The sequence below is a fragment of the Balearica regulorum genome, chromosome 1 (assembly GCF_011004875.1).
Source record: "Balearica regulorum gibbericeps isolate bBalReg1 chromosome 1, bBalReg1.pri, whole genome shotgun sequence".
In the NCBI taxonomy this organism is placed as follows: Eukaryota; Metazoa; Chordata; class Aves; order Gruiformes; family Gruidae; genus Balearica; species Balearica regulorum.
This window is the reverse complement of record NC_046184.1, coordinates 32,468,034-32,485,527: the sequence shown is the minus strand read 5'-3', so window position 1 is coordinate 32,485,527 and position 17,494 is coordinate 32,468,034. Positions and strand designations below refer to the sequence as shown.

At 44.3% G+C, this 17,494-nt stretch overlaps 1 protein-coding gene across 1 annotated transcript in view; it reads right to left on the bottom strand.

Moving 5' to 3' along the window:
- Window positions 1-16,994, bottom strand: part of PDZRN4 (PDZ domain containing ring finger 4) — a 259,791-nt gene extending 242,797 nt beyond the window's left edge. The window contains exons 1-3 of the mRNA XM_075744679.1: window positions 16,240-16,994; window positions 13,584-13,670; window positions 8,894-8,998 (exon numbers count right to left, since the gene is read on the bottom strand). Of these exons, the coding sequence (XP_075600794.1) occupies window positions 8,894-8,998; window positions 13,584-13,670; window positions 16,240-16,923 (876 nt within the window). The 5' untranslated portion in view covers window positions 16,924-16,994. The remainder of the gene's footprint in view (window positions 1-8,893; window positions 8,999-13,583; window positions 13,671-16,239) is intronic.
- Window positions 16,995-17,494: the final 500 nt, after the last annotated feature.

Below are 17,494 nucleotides of genomic sequence, written 5' to 3'. Positions count from 1 at the left end.
TTTCTGAAAATGCCAAGAGCTTCTGGGGTGCCAGCAGCATGTGCTGTGGGAGGCTCGGCTTCTTCACACATCCTTCAGTTCTAAGCAACAAACTCAGCGTGGTCTCAGACTTTATCAGAGCTTTCCATAGCTTGGCTTATCATCAAGTATTTCCACTAGTCTTCATCATATGAGCCTCAAAGGGTTAGCTCCCTCTGATCCATCCTGAAGTGCTCTCTGAAGCTTCTGATTTTTTCTGTTCACTACATAATTAAGGAAAGTTATCAGAAAATGCCTTTCCTCCCCTAAAACCTTCTGGAGTTCACCAGGTTAGGGTACTTCAGCTCCATACCAACCATCAAGCCCACCATATGTATAAGACAGACTTGGTCCAAGACCAATGATACACAATCACACCTACAGCCCAACTGTCATGGAGAAGTGGCTTGTCAATGGAAGAGAAAGCATATTCTTTGGGGCTGACCCAAGACCACGTCCAGAACAAAGACCAAAGAGCAAGGATCTTCATCACAAAACCTTGCCACTTTCAGCAACAAATATAAAGAAACATTACTATGACCTTGTCTTCCCTAACAGACATTAACATGTAAATATGTGTGTATGTAATTATTTGAAAAATTCCTAAACAAAACACTCCCCTGCACATGTCCTTCTCTTCCTAGAAAGGGGATGAAAACAGCAGCATTTGACAGATGTTAGTCAAATTGTTTAATGCATTCTTGAAAGTGCTTATGAACAGCTCTAAAATCCCATATAAACAAAAGTTTCCTCCACACTGATACCTCAGCTGCATATAAAACTGCATTGCTCCTGCTGCTGGGTGAGATGGAAGCGTGTTAAAGTTCCATTGTTTTGCAAAGTTTACCTTACAGCTTAAAAATATAATCATGGGAAGGAAGAGAAAGATGACATGCAGCAAAGACAAGCTCAAACAGGGCATCTAAGAAGATGCTGAGTTTCAACTTGCCAAGTTGCTGATACATTATCCCTCAGGGGTGAGATTAGACACTTAATGAAGGAGATGGGTATGATCAGGCCTTCACACAGTGCCTAGGGATCTATGGTGCAGGGTAGCAACACCGTTTATGGAATCTTGCAGGTTCTTATGTTAGTCAGCTCTTCCACAGGTTAACCAGAATCCCTCCTACCTAACAGCACCACTGACTTGTCAATTTGGCTACTGCCTCACTCTGCAGACACAGTACAGTTATAGTTCTGCTCCAGTTCTGTTCCACCTTATTTCCCCATCAGAGTTCATGGCAGTGCATACAGATTGCACAGTTCAGTTACCCCTACTCCTACATCACCTCCATTTCTTCCACACTCCCTATTTATAGGCAAGCACTGGAAAGCATTCCTGTGGAAACATAGTATTGGTGTTTCCTACTTTCTAATTGTAAAGCTCAGTTTCCCCCGGTTTTCTTCTTTCTTGCATACTCTCCTTCACTCTTCCCCTTCTGCTCCTACAGTGATCCAGCTGCTGTAGAGATCCACCACAGTGAGAGCAAGACAGAAATCTCTCACTGGAAAGGGGAGTTATGCACACTCATGTGCATGCAAGGTGCCAAAGACTTTTCTCTCATGTATAACCTAAGTCAGCTAGGCAAAGACCCAACATGGGAGGAGTAGCATAAAAATCCATTGTGAAAGATGATTTTCGCCACTTCCACTTAGCTTCCTCTCTCGACTCCTTCCATGCTGGGTCACATTTCAGAAATACTCCCACACTGCTCCTCCTGCCACATCTGCCCTGTGCCCTGTCCCAGCCACTCTAGTGTCTCCTTTGCTTAATTCACTGGGAGCCCCTCGCTGAGGGGCACAAAGGTGCAGCACAACAGCTAGCTGCACCTCAGAAGAGCTACGACTCACAAGCTGAAGAGACTTGCTGGAAAGCATAATACTGCCTTATCTCTTGAACACACCAATTCTGCGCATAAACTAGTTGGAGAGTTCATCTGGTGGTCATATTCCAACCACATGTTTGGCATTTCCACTTTTTTTAGATAAAAGCACACGTATTTCCACAAAACCAATGTAGCATTATACTTGCACGCATACCTGGCTTGTCTGTGAGAACAAGCCCAAAAGAACACAGCTGGGAAACCCTCCTACAGGCTTGTGCCTCCCTTGAGCTGGGTCCACAGCAGGTTCTCAGCAGACAGAAACTACTCAATTTATACTCCAGATAAAAAAAAATAATCACCTTTTAAAAGCCAAGGCATTTTAGAGTTTTTCAAGAGGCTGCTTTACACAAGCACCAAAATAATGTTTTGATTGTTTATGAACATAAGACTTTACTCAATCAACTAAGGGATCAAATAGTGAATTTCTGATCACAAAATGCTAAGTCATGATTCACTATTACTCTATTAACACCAAGTTCTCCACTTCTTAAACATTGTTTTGTTTGATTTTTCCCTTTTCTTTGGGATAAAAAGTATTTTATGAAATCTTATTAAGATTTTCAAGAAAACATTATGTACAGAAGTGTAGCTATTTCAGTTGTCCAGTTGTCCAGTCTCTAATATATTTTACCACAAACATACAGAAGTTTTAGGTCACGTGCAAACAGAAGTCTCTTGTTCTTTTTAAAACATAGACAGTAAAATGCCGGAATTTTAAGTGCTTGTGCAAGGAACATAATCTGGTTTCCTAAACACAACATTTGCACTTTAGTTCAGTGGATAGAGAGGAACACAGGCACCTCTAAAGACCTATAGCAAGAGCAGTCAAATTTAGGCTACTGGTATTTGAGAACTCAGGCAACGAAGGACAAAATACAGACCTACCAGGATGCCCACAGTGAGATGTCAACTTCTAGCACAGACAGTACATTGAACTCCACAAGTTCCTCCACCTACATGAGATCCAGCCTGCACAGCCTTCTGACAGTGGGCATCAGCAGCAGTGACCACCTTTTAGATATCATAGCAGCTAGAACAAAGACCAGGAGGAGGAAAACCCCAGCTACTGGTATTTATTCAGTCGTGAAACCCCATCCTTCCTATCTAGGAAAGTATCCTAGCTAGAGGATATCCTGGTTAACAGCACTTGCTACCTCCCCTCTCAAAGTCAAGACACTATGAAGTCAGAAATGCAAGTATCATTCAAGAAAGTGTAGTAAGACAAAAAAGTAAGTAAGACAAAGTAAGACAAAAAACTGTGCAAGAAAGAGGGAAACTCTCATGCGCTGGCACAAGCACTTACCTGGAAAAGGGCAGGACCAGTATTCCAGATACAGCTCCCTGGAACCAGCATCTATTTCACAGTAGATTATCACTGGATAATCCTGACTCTCAAATGCCCGCTGGCACCTAGCTCAGTTTGAAGAGGATGGGTGGAGGCTGGTCTCACATTGGATAGCCTCTGCCCTAGTAACGAGGGCAATTACCTGGATAAGTAAGCTCAGTCCTCCGCAGGCAGGGCAAAGCCCACAGTCCAGATCTCCCCTTTCTTAGAGAAGTACGCTAAGACTTTCTGTTAAGTAAAAATGTCAGTGGGGAGCAGTAGCTCCTATTCCAATGAAGTTATGTACAGACTTGGTCACACCTGACTTTGAAACAGACAGATGAAAGAACTCAGATATCCAAAAACCTGTATCTCAACCAGGGACAGGTGAAAAGAGGCTACTGGCATTTCTAAGTCTACAGTATAACTAATTTCTTATGCCAGGGATCTTTCAGACTAATTAGGAGTTATCTAATGAATGCAGGTGCCAGACCTGGTTACCTGCAACATAACATTATGAATTGTTAAGGATTTAAGAGAACTTAATATACATACCTAAGGCTACTATGGGCATATTTAGATACACTGAAATCCACAGTACTAACATTAGCTATGTATATATGTAAAGTTTCCTCCATTACCACCCAGATCTCACTGGCCACATCATGTGCAGGTTTGGTTCAAAGCCATTCCAAATCTACTAGCTCTGATCCCAGCAAGACAGTTTTTAAGCTCACTACTTCTACAGACATAATCTGACAGTGGAGAATCTTAGCCAAATAAACATGAACTGGTATCAAAGATTTTGCTTGAGCAACATAGTGAGTGTAATGACAGAAACATGCAGAAGATAAAACATCACAAGGCTGACACACAGCACAGTCAGCAGTCTGGCAATAGTTAAAAAAGTTTCTGTGTAGGCGCTTTGCAGATGTAAGTTACTTCTGCCAGGATAAGCCTCAAGACTTCATCTTTATTGAAACTGGCTTTGCTGACATGCGCTTGAAAGCCATTGTGTGTGTACTCTCCAAAAAAGTGAAAAGAACAAAGGCAAACATAGAATAAGGGATGAAGTCTTATTTATTATATACTCATGGAGCTCAGGCTGCATAAACAAAATCCATAGTCATGATACATATGCATCCATCTCATTTTTCAAAAAGACTTACAGATCCCAGACTAAAAATGTTTTTCTTTCCACTCTTCTCCATCATGCCTGCTTCTCAGCCATCAAAGTAATGAGAATCAACTGACTAAAATGCAAAAGGGCCAATATTCTCATTTCACTTGAGAGTAAAAGAACAGAAGCCTTTGCCTTGCAGTGCAAGGAACAGAAAAATACTTGAGCCTTCCAGATGATGATGTGCTTACAGTTCCTCATATGAATATTTTGGTCTTCAGCCTAAGCCTCATTTACTTGCACACAAGGTTTTTCACTGATGTTTTGTTATTTGGCAAACCTACTACAGAAGGTTGAGCCACCACTCCAGCCCTTTGTCTCTTAGGCAGTGTGAATTAACAGTAGCTCGTTTTCCTCAAATTGATGAAATACTGCTGTTTAAAAAAAAAATAAAAAAAATCAGGAATTCCATCTGGATTGCAAATTCTGTCCTGGTCATGTATTTTATGTACAACACTGAAGTGAAAAGATCAAATCAGCATATCCCACTTTATAATACAATGGTATTTTGCAAGACACCGTGACTTAGAGAATGAAAGAGGACTTCAGAAAATCAGTCACTGGCTTTTTTTTCTAAAGTTGGGCTCAAAACCAGAGGAGATGACATACCAATTTCTACAAAATTTAATATTATACAAAGAAAAAACAACGCAAAACAAGTATAAAGAACTAGTTCTGAATGACTTGTTAACTAAGCATTACCTAGTGTACTTGGAGCTCTGGCCAATGTGGTGCCATTCTTATCTGAAGTTGAACTGACTGCAAACTAAAAGAGTAAAATTTTCCTCCATACAGAAACAGCTACTTCTAGTGTTACTGCTCAGAACTATAAATATGTATTAAAAAAAGCAGCAGGTAAAACACTTCTGTGCATCACGAACATTGCCAAGGATCATAGCTGTTTTATACTGCCTTGAGGAGGCTATTAGCATTAGCAAAGATGAGCAGTGAAGTTATTCAGTAGGAAAGATTTCCATGAAGTGAGGGGGAGAAGAAATGATGCATAGCTGTGTAACTGTGATCCATTCTAAACATACTTTATATTTTCTCCCAGCAGAAACTAGAATTTTTTCAACCAGCACAAACTAATAGATAGTCCTGTGCATGGCTTGTTGCCTCTCTCCTCCTCTCAGGATTCACAGACAGGGTGGAAAGGAAGACAGAGATCCAAAAGTTAGAGTTCTGGTGGCTTTATACCACTGCTCATATCCAAAGCTTTCATGTTGGGAGCCACAGATATCAATAGTGCATCTAGTTTTATGAGATGCTTTTTATAGCATGTGATTGGTGTTTAGTCCTGGAACACATGCTGCACTGGTTTAGGGTGCTAGATTTTTGGATAAAAACTTTTGAAAGCAGCCGCAGATCATGACAGCTGGAGGAACCTGCTACATAGAAGTAATTAATGAGGAAGAGTTTCTCCTTGATGAACAAATAATGATCATTTTTGGCTTGTAATGAGATTCTTGAAAGTACACATTGCCAAAGTGCTGCTTGTGCACATCCTTGTCCCAGGTCAACTTTACACTGCATAAACAAACAAGTCTCGTCTCACAGAGGAGTTAACCTTGAATAAAGAGGGTAAATGTTTGCCTGGAATCTTCTCTTCCTCAGCAGAACAGTGAAAATGATCGGTGAGGATCCTGCGACAGCAGCCTGTGAAGAGCTGCAGCCCCTTGACACAGGGTACCTGGGGCTGTCACCCTTCACCTCTCCCTGTCACCCTCACTTACCACCACCCTGCCAGCCCACAGGCATCTGTTCCAGTTTTCAGGTCCTCAAGCACAAATATTGTCACCTGAGAGTGCTTGCCCACATGAACAACAACATTTTTAAGATGAAAGAGTCAAAGAGGCTCTATTGCCCATATTCTGGGCACATTGATCTCAAAAATCTCCCGGAAGGAACTGAAGTAATTTGTACGGAATTTTTACATTTAGAATAAATACCTTAATAAAGAAATTTGATTTCTCTCCTTTCAAATACTGTAACAATTGTTTGGCAAAGTTGCTGCCATAGATAATGAGGTATATGAAGTAAAAGGCAGCAGTACTTATGTCTGCCAGCCTTGGCTCACGATTCCAGTGCCAATGCCATAGGACTGTGAAATCCATTTGCTGCATTAGGTTACCCACGAGACGGTCATCTGAAATGTGAGTGACTCACTGTCGTCAACCACGTGCAGTTAACATTTGTTAAACATCTGATAAAGCACTGAAACAAATTACCTTCTTTATTTAGCAACTCGCCTTGAGAACAGATTTTCTCCTGATTTAATGGGATTGGTCTGTCCATTAAGCCATTAGCTACGCACTGCTAGAAACACCCTGGGCATCACATTGCCAAACAACTGACTGAAGCTATTAAAGGCTCCTCGAACAACATCAGTTCCTTCTGCTCTTGATTACTGAAAAATGGTCTCACAAAATATCACCCATTAGATCAGATCACCAAACGAGTGAAAAGCAAGCAGTAATAAGAAGTCCCACTTCCGATCAACTTTTCACCAAAGCTCATATTCTGTGTATCTGCCAACATTTTTGAACAGTTACACCATCCGACTTACTTCCTCGCAGCAGAAGCTTTCATATTGATCTTTCACAACAAACCGCAGCAGTGTTGGCAGGGCATCCTGGTCCAAGAAGACATTGATAGCTATGTATGGGCAAGGAAAAATTCAACTGCTTCCTAGATCTAGCATGGAGGAATACTTAATTATTTGCATTTCATTTAGAAAGTCTTAATGTTACCGCTTCTCCTTCTCTTTTTATTTGAGGCTAACAAATTTTGAAATACTGAAACATTTAGTAGAATATTTCACCTAACCCTGAACATTTTTAAATGCTTGCCTGAATACAAAAAATCTATATACAAAGCTGTATATTGTACATTGTATATTAATATGGTGAAAATGGTGCTCCATTCAGAGCTGTATGAATACTTACAGTAGATTGGATCTATAATTTCTCACAGAACTGAAATCCATACGTTCTCAGTACCAATTTAAATATCAGTATGATTTTACGCAGCCAGAATTTTTCAACAAATAAAATTGTGGTGGCATTTTGAGAAATGACCTCATGTCTAATAAATGCTGCTTTCTGACTTTATTCTTCCTTCATCCAAAACCATTCCATTTTGTCTTAAAAGTCAACGTACTATAAAAAAACCCAGTAAAATAAAGCAGGAAGTGTTGAGCAAATGCATTAAACTATATAGCTGGTCAGTCTATAGAAAATACGACACGGTGAGTGAAATAGTAATGTCAGAAGAAAATAGACTTTTTCAGTGTAGGGCTGCTGTTACAAAAAAAATGGATGCGAAAGCTTTTTCTCTGTCTCGGGGAGTTAAGAGTTATGTTGCAAGTTCAGTTCTGCTCAACCAGCTTGATTTCTACTTGAGATGCATGTATCTGCCAGCTAAGGGCATAAGCTTTCTTTTACATGAAAATACAATAATTTGGTATCACGCACTGCTCTAGGCTCCCAACATTAAAAGCTATGCCAGCATTCAAACACTCTTGGCTTACGTGTCTCGTCCTTAACAGTGAAATAATGCAAGGAGCCAGCAGCAGCACTCTGCATTTGTCTCCCAATCCACTTGTTTGGTGTGTTTTTGTTCGAAACCCCATCCAACTGGCAAGTTCACATCATGCTTCTCGGCCTCCCTGAAACCCAAGGCTGGAGTGATGTATCCTAAACAAACCTAGCAGATACTGGTACGTGCCATCGCTCAGAGACTTGTATTAGACTGGCGATGCGAAATGCCGTTTTGACAGCACTGTAAGGAGTCTACTTCAGTGACTGTTCCCTTGACACCTCTTAGAGAGCTAATTACAGTTACAGAGGAAGGTTGGCAACAACCTCAGTGATTTTTTTTGTTTTTAAATCACAATTATTTTATGGGAAAACAAACCTACATACAACACAGGAACAGACTTTAAAATTTCCATGCTGGCATATTACACGACTGGGAAAAAGCTATACAGGTCCTGGTGAGAACAACAGATTATCTACTTCTGATCATACAGCAAAAAGTATTCTCTAATTGCTTAAGAACTTTCACAGCACTGCCTACCAGCACAGCTTCTCCGCAGAGTCCTCGAATCACAACAGTAATACTCCCTACACAGGGCAAAACCAATTTCACTGAACATGTGAATACCCATAGAGTCATTTGCCTTTTTTCTGAAGTTAATGAAAAGAAATACAAAATGCCTCTCTTGCTTGCTATTTCAGTGGCTGCACCTTTGCCTCACTTAAATCAACTTAATCCTGAGATCAATACTTTTATTAGTTGTTGGAAAAATTCATCATGCGTCTTCACATCTGAGAAATGTTCAAGCAGCTCGGTGTACAAGAATCATGTTTAGACACAGCAAAAGAGGAAAATTACAACTTACTTAGTGTAAAAACCACCAAATCCTTGATTAATCTGATAATATAACAGACTAATCCACTGGTGGGGTTTTTTTTTTTTCCTTACCTCAATAATCTTGTCATGAATTTTCAGGCCTTCTGCTTTGTCTGCAGGTCCATTTTCCAAAATCTTTGACACATAAATTCCCTCAGCAGATTCCTCCTGATTGTTCTGTACCAGGAGACAGGGAAGTTGCAAAAAGGGCCACATTAGTACAAGAAATGAGGTAGCAGTAAAATCAGCAGCAATTAAAAATGCAAATCAACCTGAAATATGCAGCTCACTTTTCTAGCTAAGAATTAAGCTCCTTGGGATGTTTTTTTTTTTTTTTAAACTTGCTTAGTGCAAACTAGTCATTAATCAAAAGGACAGAATTAATGAACTATTCCAGCATGTTTTGTAAGATTAACCATTTACTTCTGGTTATTTTAGTCTAAATGAGACACAGGGTACAATGGTAATCAGATCCCAGCTAAAATATTTAAAGCAGACCTCAAACCTCACAGCAGACAGTGATTAGTACACAAATGCACAGAGGAAGTATGCTGGTTTTGGCTGGGATAGAGTTAATTTTCTTCATAGTAGCTGGCATGGGTTTGTGCTGAAAACAGCATTGATAACCCAGGGATGTTTTTGTTCCTGCTGAGCAGTGCTGGCACAGAGCCAAGGCCTTTTCTGCTTCTCACCCCACCCCACCAGCGAGGGGGCTGGGGGTGCACAAGGAGTTGGGAGGGGACACAGCCGGGATAGCTGACCCCAACTGACATTCCGTACCATATCACATCACTCTCAGCACATACAGCTGGGGGAAGAAGGAAGGGACGTTCTGAGTGACGGTGTTTGTCTCCCCAAGTCACCATTACTCGTGATGGACCCCAGCTTTCCTGGAGATGGCTGAACACCTGCCTGCCCATGGGAAGCGGTGAATGAATTCCTTGTTTTGCTTTGCTTGCATGTGCGGCTTTTGCTTTACCTATTGACCTGTCTTTATCTCAACCCATGAGTTTTCTCACTTTTACCCTTCCAATTCTCTTCCCCACCCCACTGGAGGTGGGAATGAGTGAGTGGCTGCGTAGGGCTGAGTTGCCGGCTGGGGTTAAACCACGACAGGAAGATGCTCATAAAACCGGATGCAGAAGTGTTTCTCTCGGGAGGGAAAGGGCTCCTGCAGCACTGCTGCTTGTAAACTTTTTTTCTGCATTTGAAAATAAAGCTCCAAGGAACAAAGTGACATTAGTTAGCTGGCATGTAACAGTGATAGGATTTGGTTGGAATTGGTTAACCTGATAAATCCTATTCACATGGGAGACTGAGAACTTGCTCAACTGTGAAATTCATGCGGATCAGCTGGGGACAAAAGGACAACTCACTTCCAGCTGATCTCTACACATTGCTAAGTACAACTCACATGAAAGTCAAATTTAAAGCAGGTAAATTATCCACCACAGCTGGAATTATACACCTAATGTTGTTGCACATGATAAAATTACTTCATTCCATTGCATGATAATTTAAAATAGTTTTTTAAAAGTACACTTTTAAATCATTATTAATAAGGCAATAATGCCAAGCAGACAGAGCCTACTTAAAATATTTTAAAGTATTCATACAAATACCAACCTTGATAGCAATAAATGAAGGAATCTTTTTCCAGATTGTTTATGCTTTGGATAGCAGTTTATATGATGCTTATTTTCCTTCTGGGGCTCGTGAATCCCTGACCAAAAGCATGATTCATATGTGTACAGGTTTCTAGCTCTAGGAACTATACACTCATGGGGAAAATGGTTTATAATTTTTTCTATTAAGAAAATTATAAAGCCATAACAGAAAATGGAGCCACTGTAAAACATGCTTTACAGTATGAGGCAACTGGCCCATGGAGACTCAACCCAGGCAGATTTCAGGTTACAAATATTTGTTCAACACGTTATTAGTCAGACTATGATTTCACAAACTCCTAATCTTTTTCCTTTGTCACAGAGACTCATAGGTGTCAGGTAAGAAGCAAAAGGGAAACTTATTAACAGTTCCAGCAATATTACGAAATGATGAACAAACAGACCTCCACTGAGTTCCCATGTAAGCAGTGAGAAATGAAACTCGGATAAGAGAAGCATAATTGCCATTAACCAAAATGCACGAAGGACAGGGTTTAGGTGTTTTTTAAGAAAACAGAAGGCTAGATTACAGTACCTTCGCCCACATAAAATTGTTATTTTTTTCCATAGGAATTTCCATAAGAAATTTCACTGGCTTTTTCAAGAGTAATGTATGACCCGGTGAGAAATAGGAGATTTCAGCCTGGCTTGTGGTCCCCGTTGGCAGCACGTGTGGGTATCCACCAGTGCTGAGAGGAGAGCGCAGCAGGCAGCACACCAAGCTCCGGCACCTCGTCACACAGCCCACCGGCTGCGTGGCAGGGGATGGAGGGGAGCTACGGAGATGATCGGTTTACCTGACCGACCTTTAGCTGAGTCTGCTGGTGACTGCAGGAGCCCCGAGCCGTGCCCAGGACACACACCTCCCTCCAGCCTGGCTTTGCCGTGGTGTCCCCAGGGGGCACAGCCTCCACAGCCTGCTCCATGGGACAGTCCTCCCAGCCAGCCAGAGCTGCGGCCCAGGACAAAAGTAGGAATCAAAGCAGCCTTTCTCCATTAGAATAATGAATTGCCTTCCAGAAACACATACCTATGTGAAATGAGTGCTTTCCTGACAAAATAAAAGACAAGCTTGTGCTAAGTCGTTCCCTTCCTCTCCTCCTCCCTCCAGGTAGAAGGTGAGCACTGGGGAAGCCTACTATGGATTGAAATGAAACACAGCCAACAGAAAGTATGTATGTACGTACGTTCCCCAAGTCACCAAGAGTCACCTGCTTTCCAATGGGAAAAACCTGCATTGTATTTATCAAACACAAATAACATGTGGTGAAGGAACATCTTCCCACGTAGGTGACTAATATAATGGCACCAATGTTCTGCTCTTCTGCTGCAAGAGCCAACGCTTCACCCAAGGGCACTTCTTCCCTGAACAACCTGAATGTACAGATCGCCTTCATGAACTCTTTTTGTCTTGTTACCAAACAATACTGTTCCAGTATTTAAGTTTTTGAGCAGACTTTTTTATTTTCATTATTTGAAACGACCCAGTCCTTTTTTCCGGTTATATCCTTGGGTTTCAGATATGTCGAGCGAGACCTTAAACTGGTATCTGGGAATTGCCAATCAAATGTCTGTGGTATTCACATTTATCACAAGGAGAACAAAACAAAACCGAATTTCTGAATTAAACTTCAAAGACTCAGAAACCCCTGAGACCCAGCTCTGCCTCACAGCTCCATCAATTTCTCCGTCTCCAACTATCAGTGTTAATGGAAGACCACAATCACGTCCTTCTCTCTGGTCAGCAGTTCTCTCCACAAACAGTGCTAAGAGCCTTCATATATATATCATTTACTCCTTAAACTTCCAGAATATTCATTCAGAAAGCCTAACAGTTTCTAATATAAAAACCTGTTCCAGCGTGCACTGTCAGCACGTAAGTACTTCAGAGAATCTCAGCTGCCATCCCAAGAAAGCTGACCACCACACTCCCTTTTCCCTGCAGTTTTCATGCAGCTGTAAGTAACAGAAGTCACGCTGCAATCCAAACTAAAGATTGTCTGGACTTTGATACTGGTATACTCAAAATATGGATATAATCAGAGCATGTGTATTTTATCTTGTAGCCACCTGTTGTCTCATCCTTCCACTAGAAAATTTAAAAAACTCTTGCTTTGGATTAACAGCACCAAATTTGCTAACTGCTGATCTTCATATTTACCCACAGGGAACAGTAATTCTGCAGCACAGTGAACTTCTTCGGTTAATGAGAACAGACTCTTTGGCACCGCTAAATATAGCTTTAGAGCAGAAGATTGCCAAACTAATACACAGGGTCCCGTTCCCCTCCTCAATAATAGTAGGAGGTTACAATTCTCCCACTTAACAAGAACCTGATCAGTACATAATTACCAAGCCGTTTTAATCAACTATTAATTTTCCAGTTTAACAAGTTTCTTTACCCTTCATATGTAATGACAGTCCTGATTAGTGCTTTTGGAAGGATGAAGTTAAAAAAAACAACAAACAAACAAAAAGCACGTTCTTATGCACATTCTAGGGGGGAATAGTGATTCTTATGTATATTCTATGGTTTCCAATGAACCTTCTAAACCTAGACTGATGAGACTAGATTGATTTAAGATGCAAGATTGACGAAAACTCTGTTTCAGTCCACTAAGAAAGAAAAATTGAAAGCAGGCATGTGAGAGCAGGACATGTGCTTAAACTATCTGAGCTACAGAAGCAAATTTTCATCTCTCCTTTAAATGGAAAAAAAAAAAAAAAAAGCAAGCTGCTTCCAAAAATTCCAATGGCTTAATCCTGCAACAATGACTCTTATAAGTAGTCCCAGAGATTTCCATTGAACAGTTTGCATGAATACATATTACTCACATGGGAACTGAGTGCAGATCAGCCTAAAGTTTTAAAGCAAAAACAATGGGAACACCTTTCCTGAAAAAGTGAATAATCCAATTCTCACAAGATTATGTCTTCAAAACAATGACTCTAATTACACCTGATAATATGCAGTTCTTCTATCTACAGAGCTGATTCCATGTCTACTGGCATCAAAAGTAACTCTTTTATTACTAACAGTGTATACAGTAACAGAAAGTATGGTCAAAATAATCTAGAGTTATTTTTCTTGTTACCTGATTGGGTCGTCCTCCTATAATATTGAATCCCAAAGTATCATTTTCTCGGTGTAACATGATGGTTAATGGTTTGGGTTCTCCTCCCTAAGAAGCAAGAGGTGAAATACTGTTAAACAACAGTCTCAAAACGAAGATCTTAAGTGAAAGCACTAATGTACAAAAGATTTTTAGCTGGAGAATATGTAAGATAAAGCTTAAAGGAAAATTAGGCTGAAAAGATAACAAAAGACTTTGCACTGGAAAAAAAAAAACAAAACAAAGGAAAAGTCACGCATCACTGAAAAGTAACAGGTAACACCTGATTATCTTCAGTGCTGAGTATCTTTAGTGCTGAAGAGAAAAAAGTGCAGGCTTTTGGTGGGAGAAATGCTCAGCACCACTGAAAAAAGTCAGAGCTCCAAATGTCTGGAAGTCTCTAAAAAATTACATCCCTATGTGTGTCAACATTTCAGATATTAAAGATATAGGTTAAAACACACAACATTATAATTTTCAGACCCCAAAGTCGTATCAATACACATTTCATAGCAACTTTCAGGGAAGATACACACAGAAAATGAAAACAAACTCTTCATCCCAACCTTTCACTTCTCTCCCCAAAAGAAAGAATCCAAAACCATGTCTGTAAAAAAGTGGGTTTTTCTAAACAAGGTTTAAAATATAAAGCAAACATTCAAAACCAGTGATGGAGTCAAAGTAAAAGATGAAAAATAGAAAGAAACTTTTTCCTTCTGTGGAACAGGTAAATAATTTTCTAAAAAAAAAAAACCAAAAAAAGCAAAAAAATATTTGGAGGTGTTAGCACAGCAAGTTAGCTTATTGTACCTTGTTCACGTATGATAACTGGTACATTTCAGGAGCTGTATTCCTCACAAAAAAATTTGTATTCATCCAACACTGTTAGGTGTTTGTGTTTGCCAGTGTCTATAAATTAGGTGATTAATATAAATTTGACACCTAAATAACATATACCTTTCTAAACATTCAAAACGTCACAATGCTGAAGCCCATATTTTATTAACTGTGACAGTGAAATGTTTTATTGCTGGACGATACATTTGATTTTAATGAAGTACATTTTTACATTATTGGTAGTTTTTCTTCCAAATGCCTGGTTTACCCATCACCCTGGCCTCATCCGTAAGGGAGTCCCGAGCGGCAGTACATACAGCAACACCTACTGGCAGCGCTCCGAAACGGCAGATGCTCCGCCGCTGCCCAGGAGCGATGCCTCCTCGCCCATCCCCACACCTCCTGCCAACTGCTTACCGAACCCCCAAATATCCCTCCTCCCTTCTACAGCCACTGCTTTTCTCGCACACCCCATACTCATTAACCGTCGCTGCTGCCCCCCTTCGTATGACCTCATCCCATCTGCCAAGAGATGAAGCAGATGTATGAGCACACCTCCCAGAGCCAGCAACCTAAAAACCTCATGGATTTGCTAACCAAAGGAATTAAAAAAAAAAAAAAAAGAGAGAAAAAGATTAAATATTCAAGTCTCCAAACACAGCATTTCTCAGTGCCACGGAGACCCATGTTTCTAGGCACGCAGGTGTCCTGTGAACGATGTCCCCTTTCCCTTCTCCCATGCAGCAGTCAGATGCCCAGCACACTACGATGCTTCAGGGCTGAGTTTGGCTGCTCAGACCTTTTCCACTTGGGAATTTGCTTCCCAGGGGTCTGTGAAGATTTGGATAAAAAGGAAAATTCTTTGCATTAAAACACTCCTTGCCACAGCTGGAACCAGCAGTGCCAGAGCCTGCACAGTGATCTTCCAGCGAGGAGTTAATGCTCAAAAAAAAAAAAAAAAAACCAACCCCCTTACAGCGAGTTAAGCCAGCTCACCAGTACTCTCGGATGGTTTATTTAGCCTAAAGTCGCTATCAGAGCAATGTCATCAGCCCCGAGAGGAGAGCAAAGCACTGCACGGGTCTCTGCTATCAACAGTGTCAACTCCTTTCTACCAAAGGAGAAAGACTTTGCTGTCCTTTCACAATCGTTTCCAAAGTTTACAAGAACGTTACGCTCCGAGAAGACAACTTCTCGGTTGCCCAAGTCACAGTTAAAAGCCAGCTCCATGCCCCTGAGCTTCTGCCAGTCTCAGCTGGAGCAAACTGAGCAGCACCAGCAGCCGGGTCCCTGCGAGGCGGGGAGGCCTGATGCGGACACCCTGCCCGAAGGAACCGGGACCCGTTTGCCGCCTGCCAGCCGAAGAGCGAAACCCTCTCCCCTCCCGCCCGCTCCCCACCCTCTCCGGCCAAGCAAGCGACGAGCCGCGCTCGGCCACCGCCGCAGCCAGGCACCGCTGGTCTCACCACCGCCCGGGTTTTCGGGCACCGAAAGGCGCCGAACGGGGACCGACAAGAAGCGCGTCCGCGGTCGGGGCTGGTGGCTCCATCTCCCCGGGGGCGGCGAAGGACGGGCAGAAGCGGCTGGCACCGCCCGGGGGATGCGCGGGGGGGGATCGGGCTGGGTCTCGGCGCGGACTTGGTGGGTGTCTGCCGGCCCCCCCACCGGGGACAGCGCTCACACCGTCACCTCGGCCGGTCGCTCGTAAGTCGGGCAGGGCAAAAGCAGGTCCGGGGAGAGCATCGCTGGAGCGGAGCAGGCCGGGACGTGCTGCCCCGCTGGTCTCTGCGGCCGCACTCACCTTGCCGGGCTGGCTGCCCGCCAGGTCCCGGGTGATGCTGCTGATGTGGCTCATGTACTGGCCGAACTTCGCCTGGTACCGCCGCGCCGTCAGCTGCACCTCGCTCTGCAGCGCCGAGAGCTGCGCCAGCAGCGACTTCTCCCTCCTGCTCCAGCGCAGGGCCTCCCTCTTCAGCTCGGGACCCGGCTCCGGGCTGCCGCCGCCGCCCCGCAGCGCCCGCAGGCAGCGGTGCCCGCCGCCCGCCCGCGGCCGCGGGGGCGCCCCCGGCGCGGACCGCCGCGGCTGCCCCGCGGAGCCGCCCCCCGAGCGGCCGGGGGGGGGCCCACCCCGCGGCTCCGGCTCGGCGGGGTCGGGCGGCGGCGGCCCGTAGCGGCACGCCGCGAGGTGGGCGGGCAGCTCTCGCAGCCGGACGGTGCGGCCGCAGCCCCGCGGGCTGTAGTCGCACTTGACCTCCAGCTTCTGGACGAGGCTGCGGAGGGGCAGGACGGGGCGCAGCTCGGTGGCCGCCAGCGGCTGGCAGCGGAGCGGGCAGCGCCGCCGCCGCGCCGCCCAGGGCAGCAGGCAGCCGGCGCAGAAGACGTGCCCGCACGGCGTGGACAGCGGCTCCTCCAGCACCCGCCCGCACAGTTTGCACTGCAGCTCCGCCGCCACCGGCGCCGCGAAGCGCGACGGATCGAAGCCCATGGCGCGGCCGGGGACCGCGAAACTTTCGGCGCCGCGGCCCCGGCCCGGCCCCGGCGGCGCTGGAGCCGCTCCCGGCGGGCGGGCGGCGGCGAGGGGCGGGCGGAGGAGCGGGGCCGGGCCGGGGGAGGCGGGCGGCAGCGCCGAGCTGGAGTTCCCAGCGGCTCCCCCCCACCCTCCCGCATTAACTGCCTCTCCCCGGCGCTACCGCCCCACGCCCAGCCCCGGCACCACCTCCGCCCTCCCGGGGCATCCTCGCTACGCGGCGGGGCGAGCCGCGGGGCTCCGCCGCAGCCCGAGCTACTGCCCGTCCCAGGCTGCGCCCAGCGCCGTCCCCCGTGCGGGCACTGTCCCGGCGGCCGAGCTGTGGCCGCGGCAGGTCACCCGCGGTTGGGTTGTGGTCCTGGGCGTAGGAAGTTGACAGGCTGCAAAGCAGCGAGGCGCTTAGGCTCTTTTGCTGCTGCACATACGTGCCGGTAAACAACGCAGGCTTGTGAGTATGCCTATTTCTCCCTAAAGGGCTTGCTCCCCTCTTGTGCTCCTGTTTTGGGATATCCGTCAGGGCACAGAAAGC